General features: G+C 36.9%; 1 protein-coding gene across 2 annotated transcripts in view; it reads left to right on the plus strand.

Moving 5' to 3' along the window:
* CDK17 (cyclin dependent kinase 17) overlaps nt 1–24,964 on the plus strand; it is a 97,563-nt gene that overhangs the window by 34,565 nt on the left and 38,034 nt on the right. The window contains exons 2-4 of one of the 2 annotated variants that reach the window (XM_065636293.1): nt 4,410–4,558; nt 9,206–9,244; nt 18,939–19,103. In XM_065636293.1, coding sequence (XP_065492365.1) covers nt 4,441–4,558; nt 9,206–9,244; nt 18,939–19,103 — 322 coding nt within the window. In that variant the 5' untranslated portion in view covers nt 4,410–4,440. The remainder of the gene's footprint in view (nt 1–4,409; nt 4,559–9,205; nt 9,245–18,938; nt 19,104–24,964) is intronic. The other variant, XM_065636302.1, reaches the window with a different exon arrangement.

Genomic DNA, 24,964 nt, shown 5'->3' on the forward strand with positions numbered 1-24,964 from the left:
GAAGGCCAGGTTCCCATTGACTTCAGAGGGCTTTGAATCAGCAAAATCTTGGTGAGCTTAGGGTATTTGTGACCCTCCTGCAATAAACTGGCTAAAATTTAAGCTATTAAATAACCTCATTGCTTTTGAAAATTTTAGCTAAATTTGTTTAAACTTACAAGGATTAAGCACACAGCATATATTAATTGTGTATAAAGATCTTACACACTTTTTTCACTTTCAAGGTACCAAGGGTCTGGGAGCTTGAAGGAGGTGTGGGGTTTTTGGAGAATTCTGGCTATTGGCATTAGAAGGCCTCTGATTTTTGGTGAATAGATGAGTGCGGAATCTAGTTCAGTTATTACTTTACAATGAAAATGCTTTAATGTCTGTCTGCTCTGTAGCCAGAGTGTTGTGGACATTTGTGTCTGCTAAATGAGAAGTGCTCTACTACACGTGTTGTGGGAAGGATTGGTCTGATATAAAGAAAGGAAGCCAGAACCTGCTTGTTTAAATCTGATCTTACCTGGATGGTTTTAATAGTGTAGAGTTTGTTTTCAGAACTGTATTACAGAGATTACTTTTAAATGGCATCGAGAGCACAGCGGAAGTTTAAGACTATTGAAGCAAACTCAGTTAATGACAATGAATGTTGGAAAATACTTTTTCTGCAGGTTTTAAAGAAAAGAATGTGTACGGAGGGTAAATGTTAGCATAATTTTCAAGGATTAACTTGTGTTGCTTTTAAAGACAAAAATACCAACTTCTCAGGGTTGGCCTGGAGATTGTAAGAAGCAAGAGTTCCTCTACCACATGGTTGCTTCCTTCATTCATATCAGTATAAGAATTGAACAAGTTTGTCTCTGCCTGCTTTTCTGGGTTGTATCAGATAGTGTTGTATCAGATTGCTTGTCCTTATTCTGTCTGCAGAAGACTAGAATTTGCATTAGTTGCATTCAAGTGTACGCGTCTATCTGCCGTGACATCTACAATATTTGATTTTGGTATGACTTATTCAGCGTAGATAAATTTACAGAATAGAATAGTCAAGCCCTGGGCTCTGTTCTGAAGCTCAAAAAAAAAATAACAGTGAGTATTCTCACAATTGGTAGGGACTGGGGAGAACGTCAGGAGTCCTACTGCATCTGATCATAGCCATTAGATGTATATTGCTAGTCAAGTAACTCGATTTTCAATTTAAATTAGATTTGCCATTAAATGGAGAAAACAAGTATGCATCTGTTGAATTGGTGAAAACTAATACCAGCCAATTTCCCTTTACTGTTGTTAAACTGAATTAAAATTTACTTTTCTGTGAAATTTGTTACTTTAGAGAACCAACAATAGCTTTGAACTGTATAGATTATAGAATCATAGAATCATAAGTGGTTTGGGTTGGAAGGGACCACCTCTCAAGCCTGTCAGGGTCCTTCTGGATGGCATCCCTTCAGCGTGTCAACTACACCAGACAGCTTAGTGTCATCAACAAACTTTTCAAGGATGCACTCAGTCCTCCTGTCCATGTCACCGACAAAGGTGTTAAACAGCACTGGTTCCCATACTGACCCCTGAGGAATGCCCATTGTCACTTGGACATCGAGCCATTGATCGCAACTCGTTGAGCGCGACCATCCAGCCAACTCTTTATCCACTGAGCGATCCACCTGTCAAATCTGTGTCTCTCCAATTCAGAGACGAGGATGCTGTGTGGGACAGTGCCAAATGCTTTGCACAAGTCCAGGCAGATAACATCAGTTGTTCCTTCCTTACCCACCAATGCTGTAAGCCTGTCATAGAAAGCCACCAAATTTGTCAGGTAGATCATATTTGCAAACTCTGTTTGCTGAGGTCTTGTCTCGAACTATCAAGATTTAGCAGGTTCTACAACCTTGGCCAGAAGTGAGAGTAAAGAAGTCAAAGTTAGAGGACGTTTCCAAGTGCTAGGTACTGGTCTCTCCTTCTCCTTCTTTGTGGTGGGCTTTTTTTTGTTTGTTTGTCATTTTGTTTGTTTGTTTTGTTGTTTTGTGGGAGGTTTTGTGCCTTTTTTTTTTTTGTTGGTTTTTGTTTGTTGTACATACTTTACACATCTGAATTAGTGAGAGTACTGATGCTTTAAGAAAGAAAATTTGGGTTTGTATTGGTAAGCATATTTTCCTTTAAAAAGGTGAATTGTATTTCAATAGAAGGAAGGATTCACTCACGTGGATTTCCACTCTTGATTCCGTGTTTTTAAATTTCAAAATCAAGCCATGACATAATTCAGAATCCTAGTAAAAATGGTGCTTCAGCACTCCATGAAATCCTTCTTCAGCAGGAGAAATTTTGTAACTATAGTTAATAAAATATTTACTTTTATATTAGCTTGAGATTTAGAATATTTCTTGGATTTTCTAATCTATGTGTCTGTTAATTTATATGTGATATTCTTCAGCAGTAGACCTTCTTTTTGATTAAAAAATTGTGTAGGCTTAAATATTTGCAAGATCAGAAGCCAGGAACAGCCTGTTTCCATATAAAGGCCCCAGTTACTGCCCAAGTGGAAAATTGGAAAGAAATCGTTGTGCTGTCAGGTAGCTTTAGGGCATTGCATAGCTAAAAATTGCACATACCCTTTTTGAGAGTAATACATGTAGGAAGATGCGGGTTTCAAAGAACACCATAGGAGAATTGAGTAAAACCACGTATAAAGGATGTGTCCTTCAAATTTTTTTTTAAACTAGGTTTTTAAGAGAAACATAGGCCATTGTTTTGGACGAGTTAAAATAAATGCAGAAATACAGCAGTTTCAAGCAAGGTCTTTAAAGCAGATCCTGAACAGGAAAAGTAAATGTTCCCCTTGGAACATTCTCTGAATGTAGTTTCTCAACAATAAGAATATCCTGCTTTTGAGTGAGAGAGAACACAATTATTCATACTAAGGTGTGGCTTTATTGCACATAGAGCAACGCATTAAAAGGGCAGTTTTGAAACTGCTGGCTTAGCTCTATCTCCAGCAGTTGTATTTTTATTTCCTACATATCTGTACCCAGTGCCTGACTATTTGTACTTATAGTAGCTGTGGTTGTCTAAGATGTTACCATGTTTTGTAATGCACCTCTTTCCCCTTGCATGTGGTTGCCTCTTTGCCAGCAATTTTAATGTTCATCTCAGGCTTCTGGGTGCAAATCGCAAAGGTCTTATTTTATCAGTCCTTATGTGTTACTTACTGTCCTGTGCCATCTAGTCTTGTGATTGCTCAGTCTATATATACATTCTCTTACCACCAACAGACACTCCCAACTTTTTCCAATTTGTTCTCCTTTTATTATGTAGCATCTAAACAAAGAGTAAGCTGCACAGTTGAAATGTGTATACTGCAAGGGACGATGTCAATATAAAAGTAATCATTTTCACAATTTGTTATTAAATGTAGATATTTAGAGTACCACTTCTTGCCATTTGTGTTTGGAGGAGGACGTAGAGGAAAATTTGATTTTCTGATTTTGTATGTGAATTATGCATTTTGGAGTGTGAAGAGGCTGATAGATGGAGGGAAAAAAAATACATGAGCAGCTCAGACTTAAAAGTATGCTGTGCTTGTGTTTGACTCTGCCTTTGTGACCATCAGAGTTTATAAGCAGATGCACAAGTTACTCTGAAATAACATCCAGGGCAAATTGTCCATATGGAGTAATGAAGGACAAAATTGTGCTTCTCATCATGTATGGGCAAAACTACGGCACGCTGTGAAGTTCACTTACCAGCTCAGACTTGTGGCAACGTGTTCATCAGCCCGGACCTTCGCTATTATTGCTTGTTTGCTTACTGCTTTCCACGGAGAAAGTACCCTCTGCTTTGTTCCCAGTTTAGTCTTATTGCCGAACTGGAAAGAAACGTCCATTCTGTCTGTTGTTATCAGGCCCCGGCTATCTATTTCCCGAGGTGGGATCAGGTTTAAGAATTGCTTTTGTGTTTAAAGCATTTAGTGTTGTCCCCTTCCTCCTTTTGTGAAAAGGGCAAAATATAGAGAAGTTCAGTAATTTCTCATCTATAAACAAAGGGGCTGAAAGAGGGAGAAGGTTCCAGCCTCCTCCTCCTCGGTGGGTTTGGTGAAGGAGGCAACAGTGTGTGGACTCAGTAGGTTTTCAGATGGCTGTTCATTATTAGATTGTAAAATTAGCGATCAAATCAGCCGTTTTTTAAAGAAACAAAGATTTTCATTTTCCCTAACAAAGAAAATTGCAAAAATGTTTGGGCACCTACCTCTCAAGACATTCTTCTTCAGGCCAGTAAAGTAATCCTGCTTTAAGTATATTGTTTTAAGGGTAACTTGCACACTGACTAAATTTTCTGTAAGCCTTCTTGTGTTTTTATGTGAGGTAATTAAATTTTGGCTTGGGGTGAACTAATTTTTTCTCACTTTTTGCTTGTTAATTTTTTTTTTCTTCCAGGCTTCCTTAAGCCAGACTTAACATTGATAGAATGAAAAAGTTTAAGAGAAGACTTTCCTTAACCTTGCGTGGAAGCCAGACCATTGATGAATCGCTATCTGAGCTAGCAGAACAAATGACAATTGAAGAAAACAGCAGCAAAGATAATGGTAAGCATATCTTTCACTTTCCAGAAAATGTAAGAATTTTAACAGGCCCCACTCAAGTGAGTGCTTTTGGGGTTTATATCAGTTTTCACAGTTGCATGGATTTCCTCACTAACCTGTTCTTTTGATTTATCTTACATTTGACTACCCTAGTTCTTTTAACAGGTTGATATGTTGTCACATAGTGGTTTGGTTTGCTTTGATTTTGAACTTTAATACAGCTATTTATCGAAAGCTACCTAAATTGATATTTTAATGTGGTGTGCAGCAAGGATCAGAGATGGTCTTTAAATAAACAAATCTATTATTTTATTAATTTAGCAGGTCTCACATCAACTTCATATGGCTTCAAATTAATTTTTTCCCCCAGATGATTATTTGGTAATATAATTGATAGTAATTGCTTAAGTATCATAAATAAAACTGTTTATGTTATCGTTGGGTATGCAGTGCAGTAGTCTGAGAATTCTGTCACCCCTTCATGTCTCTGAGTAGTACTTCTCTTCAGCAATATGAAGGCAGCTAAAAACATTCAGGATAACTAACTTGTCTGTATATTCTTAAACGAGTCTTTGGCTGATCCCATGAACATATTGGCTGCTATAAAGTTCACATTAATGATGATACTGCTTTTGAATGCAAACTGCAGTAATAATGACTGAAAGAGATTTTATTGCTTTGTTCCGTTTCCTGGGCTGCAGCTTTTAAGTCATATTTCATCTTTTATGCTGATTAGTAGTATTTCTTGCTCTGCTGACATCTAAGATTTTCTCAAGTATCAAGTGATCTGAATTTTTTTTTTCCCCACTTCACACGAATAAATGATTCTGAATTTTTCGATTGAAAACTGGCAGGGCTGGGAAATTCGAGCAGAAGTAGAGACAAGGGAATTTTCCCTGCAGACTTTTGAAACCCTGTCCAAGATCTGTTGCATACCAAGTTTTTGAAAGCTGAATTTACCTTTGGCAAAACAAAACTATTCATGTTTTTCATTTTTACCCTTAATCCCAGGTATATTCATTGCTATATCCTGTCTTCATTGTGGGCCATGCCCAATAGTTTGGTAAATTATGTTTATTACAACTTTTTATGTGTTGATACAACAGGTCTACTCTGAAATAATAATTTTAGCATTTTTGCACTCATATCTGTGAAGTACTTTCTGAAACACTGAGCAGTTGTCCCATGTGGCTTCACTTGTATTAGCCTTTGTTACTGATGCGTGTTTTGTTCACACCTGTATATACTTCTGACAGATTGATTTTATTATGCAAATGAGTGCTAAGAATATTACTTCCACGCTGGGAAATGAGCATCAAAAATTGTTACCACCATCAGTCAATGTAGTGAACTGAGTTGTTGAATGGATTCAGTTGAAAACCGGATCCAGGAAGAACAAAAATATTTTTTTTTTAAACTATATAATGTTCTGGATGCCGGCTCAAGGGACAGGGGACATCATAACTCATTAACAGAAGCATGAGCTTATGCCATCTTAAGCCGTGTATGAATCTATATACAGCTTATAATATTTATTTGAGAATTCTCTCAGCAATACTTGGATGTCTTCTGAATGCTTATCACCAAACTTTGACAAACTTGACTTCTCAGTAGGTACCTAAAGTTATAAAATACAATTGAAGAAAAAGGTTTTCATTACAAATTCATTATTTAGTTTTTAGTGCTCTTTAGTGCTCCTTTTATTTTGCTTTACACATTAATTCATTGGCCTAAAGAAAGCTTATATGCTAATATTGTGTGATACAGTACATGCTATGCTTACAACGGCAAAATGTTGTTAATACCTTACTTGAGTATCTTTGTATACACTGAAGTGTTGTTGATCCTCTTGAAAGAGGAAGGATGGTATATATAAACTGTGTTGTTGCTATGTGTAATCTTGAACTCATCATTTTATGTAATTCTAAAAAGTTTTATTGACATTTGCTTCCTTTTTTTTGATACTTGTGGAATGCAGATACTAGTATCTGTCCTATCTTTGATCTTGCAGAGATGAACAGGATACTACTTTGTGGATTGTTGTTTTGCTTTGTTTTTCCTTTCCAACCCTCCTTCTCTCAGAAAGTAAGGTTGGAAAAATGCTTGCTACACCAGCTAGTCCTGCTTTTCTAAAGAAGTTCTAACTTTCCCACAGATCACGATATTTTAGAAGGAGTAGTTTTCAGACAGACCGTAGGAATCAGGGTTTGGGCAACAACAATTGCTGGAAAAAACAGTCAGGAAACGAGTCCTCTCTTTTGGTGAAAGACAAGTTTGGTAGAGAACACAGCCTGGAAAAAAAAACAAACCAAAAAAAACCAAACAAAAAACCCCCACCAACCAAACAAACAAAAAAACCCCAACAAACAACCAGCACACATTATTTTAAAAAATCACGTACACAAGAGTGCTTAAATGAGAAAAGTTTGTCTCAGCATCTTATAAAATCAGAGTGCTAAGAAGCCTGTACTAAGTGTAAATACCCGCTCAGATGCGTGAGGGGGTGTAGTCTCTTGAAGAATAGTTTATGAAGTGAGAGCTGCATGAAGATCTTGAAAGTGCATCTTTTACTGTGATGGTGCTGATTTCAGAAGGCAGGAGTAACCATCTCCCTAGTTTTGCTTTTAAGAAGAATAAACAGCTCCTTTACCCTGTGGAACAGAGAAACAAAATGCGCCCAGTTTGCAGGCTTTGGATCTGTTCTTTAAGAAACATGAAAAGCACAGTCTAGTAAATCAAAGGCAAACCAATATCTTGATCTACAGAGAATCAGTCAAGGATACAAACAGTCTTCAGAAAGTGGTTCTTCCTATGTGGTTTATTTTTGACTGTTATTACATCACGAACTTGAGAAGTTGAAGGGCGTTGCAGCTGTTCTCATGCCAGAAGGCAAGAATAGACTCTGAACACTGAAGGCCTTTACTGCATTTTTTTTTCCATTGTTGTTGTCCAGTTTTGTTTTGTTTTGTTTTTTTCTTCCTAGCAAATCACTTGTCTTGTCTCCTGTCATTCCATTCTGATGGCCACGTCCACTGAAGGATATAATTTTATACAAGCTAGCTTTTTTCTTTCCTGGAAAAGAGCTGTGTTACTGGATCTTAGAGGCTGTGAAGGCTGTATCCATAGAAAACCACATCTATGCTGACCTGAGATTCATGCTCATCTCTCTCTGGTTTTCACATACATGTCCTATAAAATCCTGATTATAAAGTTCCAGTTCAGCACTGCAATTCCAGATGTAGATCACATGCACATAGGATCAAGGACCTTTCCTCAGGGTCACCCTTTTGCACTCACCTGTCTTGTTCAGCCCTCCGGCACACATTTCCTCTCCCAGAGCAATTGCCTCTGATTTCAAATAACTGCTGCTCTGATCCAGAGACCCACCTTGTCAGTAGCTCCAGCTTTTAGTGGGTTGTTCGAAGATTTGCTTTTAAAGAGCAGTACTCCTAATGCAGAACAAATTGTCCCATTTGCAGTTCACAGGCATAAAAATAGATGTGCAACTTTTAATTTCTTCGCAGTGCATTGATACCACTGAATCAGCTTACCTTTTGTGTGCAATGTCATTTCATACACAGCCTCCTTCATTGCGTGATGTCACTACAATCTCAGTATGCAGCACTTATCCATCAGCAGCAAAATGGGATTAGCAGGGATCAACCCATATTGTTCCATGCAGTAGCACAGAGCTATTGCACTGAATGTAGAATATCCAACAGTTTTGCTTTTGGTTTTGGTTTTTTTGGAACACCATCAAATTATTGAGTGATCAGAAACCTATATATAATTAAATGTGCCTTACAAATTACGTTCATTGGAATTGGCTTCTGGGTGAGGAGGCATCACAAAATCAGATGCATAAACCATAGAAATAGAGGGACCAGTGAAATGCCTAATAAACATCTGAAGCCTTATGAACTGTGGACTGTATGCAGTATACTTTGGGCTATTTTTTATCTAAGTACAGATGCTTTTCATGGTCTCTGTTTCAACATATAAACCCAATTAGTTGGATTTGTTGTTTATTTTTCATTCTGTCTTGATTAAAGCACACTAACAAAGTGCCAGCTTGCGTTTTTAATTCTAGATTCTACCTTACTGTATGTATTGAGATTAATATTAAAAATACTAAAGGATAATTTGTAGCAGTTGACAGCTAAATTTGCTCCTGAAATTTTTCCTTGCCAATGACATACTAATGAAATTTGGCTAGAAGTAACATCCAAATCATGCATATTTAAAGCCCAATTAACTGCAAAATTTATGCAAATACTTTAAATACATATGAATGTGCTCTCTAATGAAAGCAAGAAAATGTGACTGTATTATCTAATATTACGAAATACATTATCACAAGCTCCAAGCATGCTTTTTAGAATAATTACAAGATATGTTCAGAAATACATCCACAGCTCTTGCATTAATATAGAAGTAACTTGGGAAGCTATTTTATATTGGCAGTTTTTATTTTTATATATAGATGTATACACTCATACCTACTAAACTAAACCAAGTCAGGTTCTGATAGAAATGGCTTGATGAATTTCTAGAATAATATTTATCTCCATTTGGTCTGTTTTAGCTCAGTGATGTGATCATAGAATCTGGTTTCACAAACACTTGCATAATTCTTTTGTAATTTTACAGGTGTGAGTAATAATGGAAGGATCAGCTACAGTAAAGTGCGTAAGTGTTTTTTAGGTTTAAGGCCTTTAATGACCAGTTCCTACTCTGATAAGAGGCATGAATGTTTATAAGAATTGACACATTGCAGTACTGTCTCAGAACATCCAAATGTCTTTGTACTTGTAGTCATTTCAAATCATCTTCAGTACAGCTGAGAAATTCCCATTCCATCTGCTACGTGTGATTCCTTGAGTATGGAAGGAAAACAGTGTGTTGCAACATATTTTCAAGGTGTTCTTAAATTGAAAATATGAGCACAGAAATGCTTACTGGTAATAAGTCAATACAATTTCTCTGCTGATACTGGAGGAAAGTATCAGTATAAAAATACTGGAGGTGGGGTGGGGGAGAGAAGGAATGCCAAGAAGTGCTGAAGATCATTCGAGAGCTACAGATTACTGCAAATAACTGGCAGTTGTCACAGCTAAATGCTGAACCTTGTATTGTCCCTTACACCGTGCTGATGCTGTTTTTTATTCTGGTCTGTATGTACCCTTCTGTGCTGTGGCATACATCAGTTTTTGTTAGTGCTGCTCAGTATGGTTTCTCCATCCCACGTACACTGCACAACATGGTGTGCTTTCTTCCCTTCTGTTTTAATTTGCTTCTTCCCACAAAACCTGGAGGCTCTACTCATGTGTGGAAGTGCTTGTAAAGTCAAATGAGCATGAAAATTCAGTGCCCGAAAGCTCGCTGTGGAGACCTGTAGTTTTGGAGGGGGGAGGTTGGCCACTCAGAAGTGTTTTCCTTCACAAGCAGAATGCAGGTTTGGCAGGAGAATTTGGTGCTTAGATGCAGAAGTAGACTCCAAATACACCAAATTTCTGCTAGCGTAGGCTCACGGATGAATATGGAGAGATTTGTTCTCAAGTGGCATTCAGTTGGACTTGTTAAGTACAGAAAAGTAAAATAGACAAAACTAGCCAACAGGGTTATTTCTGAAAGGGGGGCAAAAAGGAGCCAGGTCCTCTGCTCCTGATTTGGCTGGCAGTGTGGCCTCACGGATGTTTGTCTTGGGAGCGACAGGGTAGCTGTGTGTGGGCAGGCAAGGATGGAGGCCAGGGATACTTGTATCTTGGCTACAGTGATGACTCATGTTGACTCAAATTGTACCTGAAACAGTGTTCTGAAGAATTTGGTGTAGTGCAATGCCTTCTGGAGTTATGCTTTTTAAAAAGCAGATTAGTAACTGGTGATGTGTCACGCATAGATGATGGGAGGTACGGGACTACCAAGCTTATGTTCCAGTACACGTTCTGATGACTCAAAGCTACTGTCTTGAGAATTACCTTTTAAATTGCATGAAATATATAAATCTCAAGGGCAGATTTTCAACTTTAAATATGTCTCATATGATTGTGATCTTTGTTTCGGTACCTAGACTGAAGGAAAAAACTTAGTGTGTGTGAAGTCAACTTTGAAAGGCTTTTTGTAGTCTCTTTTAGATGTCTCGGTCTCATCTTTTGCCTTGTGTATTATCTTGTTTCCGCAGTTTAAACAGGCTCCTTGGAAGAATGTCTGTCCTTTTTGTCCCAAATTAAAAAAAAAAAAAAAGTTTGCAGGGCATTTCAGTGCCATTTTAGTCATTGAGGTACTTCATTTCTGGGAAAAACTCGAAGGCTGTCAGCACATTTCTTCATGCTCTGCACATGACTGCTGTACTCACATGGATTAATTTTGAACGATGGGAGGAATCACTTGATGTTCTCCTAAATATTGTAATAGTCATTAGTGTGAAGGTTTCATCATATTATTTAATGAATAAATACAGTTTTAAGTAGTTTTGTGTGATTGCTCTATTTTTAGAGTGACTTAATGTTTTATTGGATATCGCATAATGGAGTCCATGAAAACAGCCCCATAAAATAATGTATAAATGTACAGTATTTTATACAGTGCTCCTCCTGTGTCTCCCTGAGAATACAGATATACCAAATGTATGGCTGCTTCAGGTTATTTAAATATTTCTTTTGTGGGAGCCATCACCAGCAATCAACTGATTCTACTGAGTGGATCTGACAGCCTTAGAGCAGTGTAATTAAATACCATACAGTGCAGCATACCAGCTCTCAGATGTCAGAAATTCACCTGGTTACATTCTAGAATTTCTGAAGAAATAAAGGGCTTCTTGACAACACCTTTTTCAGGAAAGCAGTTCGTTCAAAATATATTTTGTATTGCAAGTCCAAAAAAAAAAAATCTTTATTGCCAGTAGACATGTAAAAATTGAGTAATCATTAATGGAGCATACACTCAGATTAGTTAAATGAATGTGTAGTAGATGATGCCAAAACACGATTAAGCTCTATGATAGTAGCATTTGAGACAGTCGATATGAATAATATTAAAAGGTTATCATGATGGATTGCAAGCTTCGTGAATGCAAGGCTGTTTAGAGAATGAATATTTAGTACACCTATGTAGAGTTTATACACTTCCCCAATCTCTATCAAAATAGAAAAGAAAAATTAAAAAAACCCAACCCTGGAAGTTTTGTGGAACAAGGGTGAGGCCAAGGTGGGTGGAAAAGAAACTGCATGAAGTCCTGTCCCATAAAAATCAGTAGCTGATTCTCAGGGCATTTAGTGAGATTTTTGTTATTGTTGAGCCAATCCAAAGTCAAGCTGCAGCTAAAAGTGCCGAGTGAGGTTCGGCCTCCACCCTTCTGCCAGGTCCTGCGCTCTGCGTGCCCCATGATGATCTAGTTGAAAAACCAAAATCAAAATTACGCTTATTTCTTGCCGGGTGAGGACCTTGAGACACCTTTTTGGTAGCAGCAGTGAATTGTGCCAGGCTTGCTGTTGCACTAAAATTCATCCTTACTTAGAGTATAGAGCACACCTGGGTTCACTCCCCATTATATACCTAAATCAGAGGTCATAAATGCTACATCTCTGATATCTGTCTTTGATTAGAAAAAACTCCTCTCGTCTACTTAATTTGTATGAAATTAAAACGTTTATTTCTGTATTTGTATGGTTTCCATGTCCAGAATGGGTAGTGGTTACTGAATAATACTTTTTCTTCCAGACTTCTTCAGTTCTGTTACAGATTTGATTTAAGGGAAAATGTCACTATGTATGACAGGTGATTTTGATTATTAAAGCTAGCTGAAGCAAATATCATTCCAAAATTTAGGCAGTGAAATCTGAAAGTCAGCTCGGTCTTTTAATTGCATAATAGAGATACTCATGGGATATAAAAAAAGAAGAGATAGTTGAGTATGTAGCATTAGTTATGCAGAAAGTGTGGTTTAAAATGCATTTGCATTCCTAATGAAAACACATTCATTCTTTAATCCAGCGGCTGACTGACATGTGACAGTATGTCAGTTGCTGAGGCCTTGCGTAGAACTGCCAGGAAATTCTGCAGCCTCTCTGGAACTCAGATTAAGTAAATCCAGCCCACGAAAGAAATTGGTAGTGTTGGCTCTTTGTTCAGATAGATGGTCAAGGAAAAGAAACATTGGCGATTTATTGAAAAGTTGCTTAACTTGGGAGTAATTTCAGGTCAGGGTTTGTGGTTAATTTAAATTGCAGCTAAACGAAAAAGAGGAGACATCTTTATAATCTCATGAAATAGTTGGTTTTGACTAATTCCTCACACAAGCTTCTTGGTTATGTACACTATTGTTCTACTCTATTCTGGCAGTTCTCATAATTATTAAATTAAAAAATCAGTTCCACTTATGTTAAGCATAAATTTCTGTCAGTTCACTACTGAAAGATTTCAGCAGCTCATTTGAGTTATTTTCTGTTCTTGTCTGTTTGTTAGCATTGGTGTTGGCATTATTTCAAACTTAGCAAAACAGTGGTACTTTACTGGGTGCTGTACTTTCCTAAAATAGATCTGTGTATTCTAAAACAGATCAGCAACACGGTCTAGAAACTCTTACAATATTAGTAAGCCAGGCTGGTTGTATTTTAAAGAGTATTTTCTCTCAGTGGTGCTGTTGTAGTTACTTTGCATTATGCCAATAATAACGGAAGTTTGAATGGTAGAATGCAAAAAATACAAGAAAATGATCCAAGTGAAATAAAGCAGCAGCTCAGCATTTGCCAAACTTGAAAATCAAGTAATACGACAGTGCAGCCACCATGCATTGGCCAATTGTAAACCTTGCTGAAGGGGCACATTTGGCAAGATAACATGGATGTGGCATTTAAAAAAAAGTGTGTGTGTGTGTGTATATATGTGTGTGTGTGTATATATATGTGTGTGTGTGTATATATATGTGTGTGTGTGTATATATATGTGTGTGTGTGTATATATATATGTGTGTGTGTATATATATATGAACTTTAAAAAAAAAAAGGGCACATTTCAAGAAGTGTTCAGGGGCATCGAAAAGAAAACTGTGTTCATCCTCTATGCCAGTATAATATTTCTAAATATCCTGAGAATGTTTCTGTTAACTTTTTTCACACTTAAAGACTGGTTTTGCAAGGTAGCTTGGTAGCTTTCACGAGAAATTTAAGAAATGAGCTGACATTCCTTGAAAGATGAATGAAGGAAGTGTTTTGTAGCAAAAATAAGATAATATAGGAGCAACTGACCAAATTCAGTCAAAAGAGAGCCACTAAGAAATCTTGCTTTCAGCTCGCTTTTTGTGTTTACAAGTTTTATCAGTTTGGAATTACAGATTATAGAGTGGAATGAGGAAAGAGAGCTGGAGATCAATAGTTAATAAGGCCCTTGCTGGAGTGGTTGTGCCAGCGTGAGCCAACACAAGCAAACTGCCCAGGTGCTGCAGAAGCCTCGTGCCATGAGGACGGCTGGAGTTCTGCCTGGATGTTTTCCTATCCCCGAGGATGGTGGTTAAGGGAAAGTCTAAGATTAGAGCCTAGAATATAACAGCATTTCCCCGGAGTACCGCACCAGTTTCTAGTTCAGAGACTTTCTGAACTAGGCAGGTCTCTGTGCAGTCAGTAACCCTGAGCAGATTTCTTTGTCAGTCTCTCCCCTTGAGTCTTGTAAACTTCTGATGGTTGTAATGTCCTGTGGTGAGGAGTTTCCACAGGCGTGTGGTGTGAAGAACCGCTTCACGGCACCGTCTGCAACCTGCCAGGGCTGGCTGGTTCAGAGACCCTCACCCTCACGCTGATTCCTGGGTGCCCTCTGCAGCCCTCCTACAAGTCTGTGGGTTGTATCACACCTTCTGCAGTTTTAATCTGTGAGAAGAAGACCAGAACTGTGCATGATGGTCGAAATGCGGTATATCCGTATGCTTGCATAGTGGCATTTCTACTCTCTTTAATTTCCATCGTTCATTTTGGCTGTGGCTGAATATTAAGCCAATAGCTCCATGAAAATACCTACTGTGCTACTGGACAGATCTCCATCGTGTCAGCCAAGCCTTTCAGTGGTTACCGAGTTATATTTACCAAGTGCAGTGACACCGCATAAGGAGTGTTAGTGAGTTTTATACAGGGAAACATTTTTTTTAAGACAAACCAAACCTATAATCACAGAGAGAAAATTCTAAGAAGCAGTTTATGAATGTATGTAGTAAAGGCATTTAACTTTTACAGTTTTGACTCATCTTATTCAAGGCAAGGGAGTTGCACTAAATTCACACCTTAGGAACTGCAGCGTTACCCTTTAAATGTAGTGATTCAACATCTTAGTAATCCTGCAAAAAAATTGAATTCTTTATGTGAATGAAATGAAATCGTAATTTTGGAAAAATTACTTAGGAATCTTTGGACAGAGAGAGTGAAATACTCTTTTCAAAAGCACTTTCTTTAAATCTCGTATCTCATAAATGCACAAAAATAAAAATGCCATCTTTTATAAATTCATTTCCAGCAAGAGTTTTTGATCATTTTCAATATTTGCTCCAGTTCTTAGCTGTTATTGTCACATTCGCAAGGAGGAGACAGCACACAATGCAGAATTCATGTGAGCATTTATTTAAAAGTTTCTTGCATACACAATGCAAACTTACCTGTATGTACAAAAATACTTTTCCAGACCATAAGTCTGTAATTTATACAATCATAAAAAGAATAACGCAATATGATCCTTTTCCTAAATTAATGTGTACTATGATTTTAAAAAACACTTGTAATCTAGTGTTATTAATACTTCTCTTAATCACAAGTACACTAGTAATCTGAGAGTTTTTGTAACCTTCGTTTCGTTGTCTGTCTGTAGTTATGCCTGTCCTACTACATGACCTAAATTATTGTTGCTAAGTTTTATAATGGGCTCCATAATTTAGAACAGTGCTTATGACAGTGCAGGAAGGTGGTAGTTGCCTATGATGGCGAAAGTTATTTCTGTATAATTGGATCTTATTATATTAACCATTTGTATTTCATTTTGATATACATTTTATGTTTACTTAATCATTTTATCTATGTTTATAATTGAGATGAACTTTTTATGTTAAGATACTTCAGGAATTTTAAACTGTAAAATACGTGCAAATCTACCAGTGCCATGAGGAAAACAAGTTTTTGAAATAATAATCTCTCTTCTTCGCACTCTCATGTTAGTAATGAACATAAACCTCAGTCTCTAATTAGTCATTCAGTCTATTCATAAACTCTGGCCTTTTTTACATGCTATGCAGTTCATGGAGGTAGATTAATTTTAGCATGAGTAGCCAAAACCCATAACATACAAGGGAAATAATCAAATCTGTGAATGCAGCTGTACTCCCCATGTGTGCACACACTCCGATTTGGTTAATGATGCTGGAGTCCTCAGTGTCTGGGAACGTATAGAGGTGTATGGGTGCGAATGTACAGAGGACGGCGGAGGCGAATGTGCTGTCCCGCTCGCAGGCTGAGCTTTGCTCCCAGCCAAGTCACCTTGCACCTTCCTTCTGCTGCCTTTGTTTCTCCAGGCCCTGTTGAGGTGTATCCCAGCATCCGCAGTTTCTCGTTAGGATGAAAAAAGTAATACTTACTTCAATGCAGAATTTGCATTTTTGTGTGTGAGAAAGTCATCTTGCCATGGGAGATACATTTTTCAGTTACCAAGCATCAGTCTATCTCAGCACTTTGCTCAAGATTTAAGTTACTCTGCCAAGCATAAAGCTGTTGACCATAGTGGCAGAGCTAAAAAATATTTGAGTGATTTTTAGTAGTAAAAAAAAGATTTGATTTTATTTTTTTTTTTTAGCATTACATTTCCATACTAAAAAAAGTCCAAGAACTTTCTTCTTAGGTTTATTATTGGCGCTTTAAAAAAGATAATAATAAATAAAATAATATGAAAAAACAACTGAGGGACTTTTTCTTTGCTTTGTGTAGCGGGGCTTGGTCGAAGGCAGGAGAGTTTTGTTTCCGAGATTTTCCTAGAAAAAAGTATCTCTTGAGTTTGCTCTCTTATTTTCCTTAAAAATTAGTTTAGAAACCATTAAAATGAAGTAGAATTGCATGCTTGATATACATTATTTACTGCCTAAATAGTAATAAAGATGAAGTAGTAATTTCAAAATTAGGCAAACTAGCAACTAAAACCTGTCAAGCGTGATAGCTACAACCAGTGATGTCTCTCTGAAGAGAACAAACTCATCAGGTGTTTGGATTTTCAGAGTTGCTGTTCATTTGTTTGGCGCTATGTATAAACTCAGCGTGAGGTGCTTAGTCTAGGAGCTAGATCAAATTGAAACCAAAGATTAGTAAGAAAGTTAGAAAGCAAGTTTTAATATATATAAAAAATAAAAGCAGTAGTTGTGCTGTATGTGAACTGATGTGTTTTCTGTCATGTGGAAGTAGTGATAGATTCTGTTAAAAAACTGAGGAGGAAGGAATTACTGCCTGCTGCCCCAGGATAAATCTACTGTTGAAGGCACAGAACAAGGAAGCTGACACCACTGTGAAATTGAAAGGATTGATGCAATGTATTAGACACAGAAGGAAGGATTTGGGACAGAGATGCACAGAGTTTTGAAGGTGAAGACACTGATCATATTTGATGAACCAATAGATGGATCTACGGTGTATTTTTCCTCATATTCACACATTTTGAAGCTGTGTTTATAAAGGATGTTAATGGGAAGATGCAGGCAGGATTGTAGCTGTGCTGGTATGTCCTTTCACATTCTATTCTCTGCCTGAAGCATTTTTACGGCTTTTTATTTTCCTGCAGCAGCTGAATTAAAGTGATTTGTTTGTTTTAATATAATCATTTGTGTTTATATGGCAAATTTTCTTGCATAATTATTTTTAAAGTTACTGGCCTGTTATTGGGTAGTTCTGTCTGTGTACTTCTGTCTCTATAATAATATTTCCAAAAGTTTTTTGTTCACATGAGAAGGGAGGGAGATTCCCTTCAGGATCCTGTTTTGTTTGGGTTATTAGGTATTTCTTGCTGTTATTTTCCATAAAATAAGTTCGTCTAGTGATATTCTTCTTATTTTGGAAGGGAGAACAAGATTTTGGGGTCCCTGCATGTGAGAATGTAAGTTGGGGTGATGAAATAGCATCCCAGCCTGTTCCCAGTGGGTGCGAGTGGAGCTGCCACTCCACCAGCAGCACTCATGCTGCATTCGCTGGGTGCGCAACTGCTGCCTTTTCTGTCTTCCGAATAATACCAAACAACTCGTGTCTGTAACGGTAATAAGAGTCACATGATGGAAAAATAAAATCACTTGAATCGAAAGTGTGAAGTGGGCACATGTCTGGTCTTTTTCCTGGTATGGGGACAGTGCTTGTATGTAGCTGTGCCAGGCGACTCTCACCTCTGGGTATGCTTTGGATTGTGACAGCATTTCTTCTTTGATTTCTTGTACGGGTGACTTCATCAGTGGTTCTGATAAGTCCAGTTTTGTGACAGGCAAGGCAAGCTGGCTTCTGTTCTCCTCCTTGTTGGGATAAAAAAGCCTCTGTGCGTTCTGAGTTAGACTGCATCCACTGCCACGGCCATCCTTGAGTGCCAGCCCACGTGTGCAGAGTCAGGATGCGGAGAGGACACGAATGCTTAATTTCTATGCTCATTTGTAGATCAGATTTTAAAATTTCTCATGTTTCATCTTTTCTGGAAATTGTTCATCAATAATAGTAAGTAAAAAATCACAGTCCTGATTTTAAGTCTAAGTGCTGTTTAAGACACAGTCCAGTAGAAAGCCAGAATAACTCACCGAATGCTTAATTATTATGACATTCTTTAAGTTAATAAATTTAATTATGGCAGGACAGCTCTGGTGAGTATAGACAGGTACATTTCCTTCTGAAGACTTCCAGTAGTAAGGCCTTGCTACTAGTGATCCTCAAGAACTTTGAGAGGGAGAATATTTCCAAAGGCTTGCGGTTGAATTTGCTCATTGTGTGAGTTGGTCTGTTTAAATTATAGTAAAGATGAAACATTGTGCAATAAGACAAATCATTAATTCAGAAGATAAAAAATTGATTCTAAAATATACATTCTGGTTTTATTCACGTTTTTAGACTGTATATTCAGATCATTTACTGATCCAGCAGCAGAGTGACAGAATGTAATAAAATGAGATTTGGGTAATATTTAATGCCATATTTTTTGTTAATTGGTTAATAGATAAATAGCAGTAGTATTATGGTTTACTGTCAGTATGAAAGAGAATCTTACCAGAGTGGTGATTTCCTATCTAGTAACTGTTTTTTTCTTTTTTCTTTTTTTTTTTTTTTTTTTTTTTCCTTCTGGCATGTTCCTGACCCTCCTACTTGCTTGTGGGAATGAATATGTTGATCCTTGTGAATTGTAGAGCCCATTGTGAAGAATGGCAGGCCTCCAACGTCTCACAGCATGCACTCATTTCTCCACCAGTACACGGGATCTTTCAAGAAGCCCCCGTTACGGAGACCACATAGCGTCATAGGGGGCAGCCTCGGCTCTTTCATGGCAATGCCCAGAAATGGGAGCAGATTAGGTAATTTACTACATTGTTTGTTTAAGTTCATTTTTTTCTTTGAAGAATAATGTCTGTATTGATTTTTAGCAAGAGATACGGTTATTCTAATGCTTTAATAAATCTCTAGGAATGTAACAGTCTGTTTCTAGGGTGGTTAAAGAAACTTGTTTTTTAAAGTACTGAATGTCTCTTAAGATTTTCAGGAAGAAAGCAATTACAAGACCAGACAGAAGTCATCTATGAATGTTTGACAGTTGCAAAGTTACAAAATTTTAAAATATTCTTTCTTAATATTTTGCAAGAAACCTATGTGTGCATCTCAGTTAAGTATTGGTGAGAACTGCAATAAATTGCATATGATAAAAATAGAGGACAATCATCCTCTATGTGGCATTTTAAAAGAACTGGCATATTAATTAGACTTTTCGTTATTATAAGAAAAAAAATGCTTTTTTCAGTGGCAAATTAAGGCCACTCAACTATAATTATTTTTTTTTGTTGTGATCTCGAGCTATGTTTATGGTTCTGTGGGGCAAATAGATTACAATTTTTTTTTTCTTCAAGTAATTTGTCATGTTGCTGCCTCCAGTCACCATTTTACTCTGTTTTTATGTTATTTTAAATTATGCTTAGTTAATTGATACTAGAAAATGAGAGCAACTCACAGTTTAATTAGAATTTTATGATTTTTTCAATCTTCTGCCCTCCTTAAGGAGAGTGTGATAAACTGATTTCCTTCAAGATTAAGTTATGAGTCTTTAAGATGGCAGTCAAACCATTTAAAACTTCCTCTGCTGTAATATCACTAACCATGTTCGAAACCTTGCCTTTTTACTGTTTGTGCCACCATTCAAATGGAAAGAAGAATTCTGTCCTTTTCAATGGCAGCTGTTGTTGTCACTGAAGAAAACAGGTTTTGGTGTGAACAGTTTGACTAGAACATCAATTCCTGATTTCAACTCAAGTCTTATACAGTTTATTTTTTTTTTCCTTGCCTAGCCAATTTTGCCTAAGTTGCCAAGAATCTAACAGGAAGACAGGGCTTAAAAAAAGTTGTGTACTTAAAGAAATCTCTGGTTAGGAATATTTAGTCATTTATGGATTATTTGTCAAATCGTATGTATATAAACTATGTACAGGAACACCAGTGATTTACACTTCTGTGCTTTTGTTCATGTGTGTTGCCTTTAAAAACATTCTATAGAATTTTTAAATGTAAATTTACCAATAACTTATTCCTCTTCAAAATTTCTCTATGAACTTCAAATCAGCTTTGCAAAAGGAAAATAATAAACAGTGTTTGGTTTCTTTTAATGATTTTTCCAGTTTTCTCAAAGCTTTATTTTTCACATGAAAAAAATACTTATATATAAATTTTGCAGAAGAATGCCATTAGTTTTATTTTTCTCAGGTGATCAAGTTTTGTAGGTGATCAAGTGTTTAAATAGCTCTCACAATTTTGAAATGTTAGTCGGCAGGAAGTGTCATAATAACTAATATTAGCTACAGATTCCTGTAAAATTTGTAACTTCATTGAAGTAGTATGGAATAGATTTACTGAGTGGACCATGTGTATGTTAAACACCTCTTTTTGCTTTGGATGCAGCGATGCCGTTAATTATACCATTTTTTTTACTGCTCGTTTGTTGAAAATTTAAGCTACTTGTACGTGTTATCTAGTGGTAGATGACACAAGAATGTACAAGCGTAATTACTAATGTTCTTTCTGCTCCTTCTTCACATCTTTCCTCCATATGAGAATGGTTATTACTCAGCAGGATGCTGAGGTTTTGTGCATTGGGATAGTGACATCAGAAATGAAATGGTCAGATATTCTACACTACATGAGACTATTTTCTTTGCTTTCTTCATTCGTCCTCTTTCCACTTTTTTCTCCATTCCAGTGTTGGGAAAATGCTATCAGAGAGATGAGATATCACAAAATGATGCAGTTAAAGGTTGGTTATTTCATTAAAAAACAGATTAAAATGAGACCTGCCACAGGTGCATCTTCATGCTGCTTGCTTCTGAATGAGATTATCAATACAAAAATTGGTTGAGAAGCCCAGGAGGGTTTTGGAGTTCTGTTTGTTTTGTGAGCACCGAACATGGGTTCCTGCTGTTGTGGTAACACGTAAAATCTCCAAATATTTTTTAAAAAAATTTCTACTTGGAAACATCTCTGTTAGCTTTAGGTTTTGTAAAAAGTTTTGCAAAGACCAGAATTCTGAATGGATCTTTACGAAGCGTGCATTTGTTTAAAATTTTGTAGTCATTTTTAATTTAGAATTCGGTTGTCATAATGATTTTAAGTGACGTAGGTGACTCTCAGGCCCAATTGTGAATCAGCCATGCCGCCGATGCAAGTGAAGGTCTGGCTGAGGTTTTTTTAGCTCACGTATATCTATACGGCCTCTATATATCTATACAGTCTTGCACCTCCAGAAACTGCTGCAGTCCATGATGAAGCCAGAGCTAATAAACTCTTTTTGGACCTGACCTGGCTGAATGCAAAGCCAACTTAGTCGTCCTTGTAGTATTTATATTACTGGGAACCCTGGAGAGGCACTTAGCATGTGCAAAGCCAACTGAAGCCAACCCTCCCGGTGAACCTGAATTTCCTTGCTTTTGCCAGCGGTGTTGGTGTAGTTATGGAGAGGCTTTGTTTCTTTGTCGTAAATATTGGAATTGAAAGGAATGATTTTTCCACACAGCTTTCATAGATCGGTAGTGTTCACGGCAAAGGCAATTTCTCACTATTGCCTTCCTCAATTTGAATTGTTATTAATGAAACTAATCATAAAATTTAGCCACTTGATAGAACAGTGTGCCTTGGAAAGAATCCAGTCTGCAAGTCACGTGGTCATTTTTGTAATCATTTGAAATAAGACGGAAAGATCCTGCAGGCTGACTCACTGCTGACTAATTAGTGGATATTATTTTAGCTCACTTGGAGGAGTTTTAATTTGCTGCACTGTAGGTTCCCTGTATGAATTTCTTGTGTGGTGCATTTCCCATAGCTGAAAGGAGGACAACGTTTTCTTTTAAATGTTCTTCCATTGTTTTCCTGTTATAGTGTAGTCATCTGCAACTTTTCATTATGTGGCCATACTGGATATTTAATTAGATATATAGAGTACATTAAAATAAACGTGTGTAAGAGAATGGCTTGGGTGTTCAGTGAAAGCAATTCAATAAATTATTGAACCATTAAAACCTCTGAAGACCATGCAAGCTGGCTTTGGTGCAGGTGAACTTGCCAACAGAAAAGCTTAGTGAAATTAAGGAAGTATTTGCATGATTTTCATCATTGCTTAATCAAATATTATCTTCACACACACCTGTGTAAAATGATTAAAATGACTAGATTAATGCCTTATTCCTGGGTTTATGCTATTAAAATAATTAACATAAGGCTCTACTAATGCCTTTTTAATTGAATAAAAGGACACATTTATATTAGATGATAACACAGTTAAGACCTTTTTTTAAAAGCTTAAAAGTATCCCTATTTAGAATATAATTAAAACACTGCAAACCTTTCTAGATAGAAGCAGGTGGGTATTTAGCCCATCAGAAATTCAGGCATGTGCTTAATGATAGTTTGGTTTTTTTGTTGTGTTGTTTTGGTTTGGTTTGGTTTTGATGGTACAGCCAGTATCCTGCTCAAAATCTTTTGGTAATGGGTGTATATAGCTTATACAGACTTAACAGAATTAGTTAGATCACAGCAGTATTCAAAATAGACTGACCGTCATCTTGTTGAAGTCTGAAATACCACATCTTTAGACTTGAGTGGTACTCATTGTATTCTCATTGTCATTGAGTGTCGTCTTATTCCTGGTTTATAAAAAGCAGAATCCCCTTGCAGCTACATTATTTGCCCCAAATGTATGGGTTTGTGTCACTAGTTCTTGAAAGATGCATTAGTTGTGTATGATTGCATAGGTCATCTTTTTAGTAGAATTATATTTGTCAACTAGGATGCTCTTTGTAGTTCCGAGTGTTGCATTTCGAAGTGTCATTTTTTTACGGTCATTTCATAACGTGTGTGCTTTTGTGAATTGAACATTGTATATTTTAAGATACCAAGTATGACAGTATTAATCACATGATTACGGTAATAAGTGTCAGTCTTTTTAAAAAGAAATGATGTAATTGCTCCGTGGCTTAGAACACAATAATGTCATCAGCCTTATTTTGTGAGGTTGCTCAGATGACTGTCTCTTGTGTAGCTTCTCTAAAGAAAATAGACTTTGGGGCTCAATCGATGGGCTTGTACTAACATGAGGATAAATAGATTGGGGAACAATTGTCAGTAGCTGTTACACTTAATTTTACAAACAGAATCTTGAGAGCTGTAATTGCTAAAATGAATTATATGACCTCTCAGGAAAGTGTTTTAAAAGAGAATCTTTAATAAAAAACTGATATAGCGAATGTGCTGTTTACCAGATACAACAATGCTGGCCTAACAGCTTTGCCCCAAATACTGTTTTCAATAATGCCTTTATATTACTGAAAACAATTTCCTGCAGTTTGTTAGATATTTTTAAAAAGACAGGTACCGAGTCATTTGAGAGTAAGAGAGATTTCTTAGAGACTGGGCAAAAAGGAAATCACATTTTGTCTGCTTAGCTGAAGGTTAAGGCTGATCTTTAGGGACCACTTGCCAAAAATCTTTTCCTCTGCTTCAAACTACCATGCTGTTAGAAGCACTGATGAATATTTACCTTGTTTGAAACCAGAAGTTTTGCTTCTAATCGAGCAAGGAGTGCTGCTTTTCTTTTTTTTTTTTCCTCATTCAGTCCAAATCTGAGCATGACTTGCAGGAAAAATTCTGATGCAATGTGGATTTTTAATCAAAATCAAATTTAGATCCACATTGCTGCTTGAAAATATGCTTTGTGCATGGGATACATGCTTATTTTATGTGTTTAATTACAGTACTTTGAGTTAAAATATGTGCTGCCAGTACCTTGTGAGTTAATCTTTTTATATGCATTCTGTTTTCTGTAAAAGGAAATTCTTTGTACTGAGGAAGGATTTGATCCTTTGAAGTCTGCATGATTCTGTGTGAGCCAAACTGGACGGACATTTTAGAAGATATGTTCATACCCAAACACTGGTGTACAGTCTTTTTTTTTTTTTTTTTTAGTGCTGTGCAAATGCTAAATATTTTCAGTTCTATTGGTGGGAAGGCTGAATTGAGTTCGTGAGTTTTGCTAAAATTAGTGGTTTCTTAGGGGTAGAGTTTTGAGATTTTTAGTTGTTCCTCAGGTTCTGTTTTACCCTGTAAAAGGTCGTGCTTAATACCAAGGATCAGGACAGGGCAGGGAAGCTGGTGTCTTTTGAAACACCTCCTTTATATTTGTAAGTATTTAATCTCTACAGTAATTTAGAGTTTAAATATTTCAGAGGTGATGGTGAAGCATTACTCACAGTGAACTGCTTGTATGACCAGTTTCCCATTGTGTGTCCTTTTGCAAGTTGTTTGACTCTTTTGTGCTATTACTGACACCACCTTGATCTTCATTCATTATGGTGTGCGTCTTCCGAAGTCTGGAAGATCCTGGGGTGCTTAAAAGTAATGTGTATGTATATACATAATACACCTAAATTCTTTTGTGTGGAGGAATCTACCAGGTTTTGTTAAAAGTACCGATTTCAGTTGACATGAAGAGCCTGCAACACCATATATAACAACTCAGGCAGTTTGTTACGTAAATTCCTCCATAAGGTGACAGATTTCACTTAATTGCTCCTAAATACCAAGTCCACTGCTGAACCCACTTGCTCGTTGTAGGCCTTTGTTTAGATGGTCAGAATACGTCCCCTTCCTCCACACGTGCACACCAGTGGTTTTTATAACTGAAGTT

Source organism: Caloenas nicobarica, chromosome 1 (genome assembly GCF_036013445.1).
Source record: "Caloenas nicobarica isolate bCalNic1 chromosome 1, bCalNic1.hap1, whole genome shotgun sequence".
In the NCBI taxonomy this organism is placed as follows: Eukaryota; Metazoa; Chordata; class Aves; order Columbiformes; family Columbidae; genus Caloenas; species Caloenas nicobarica.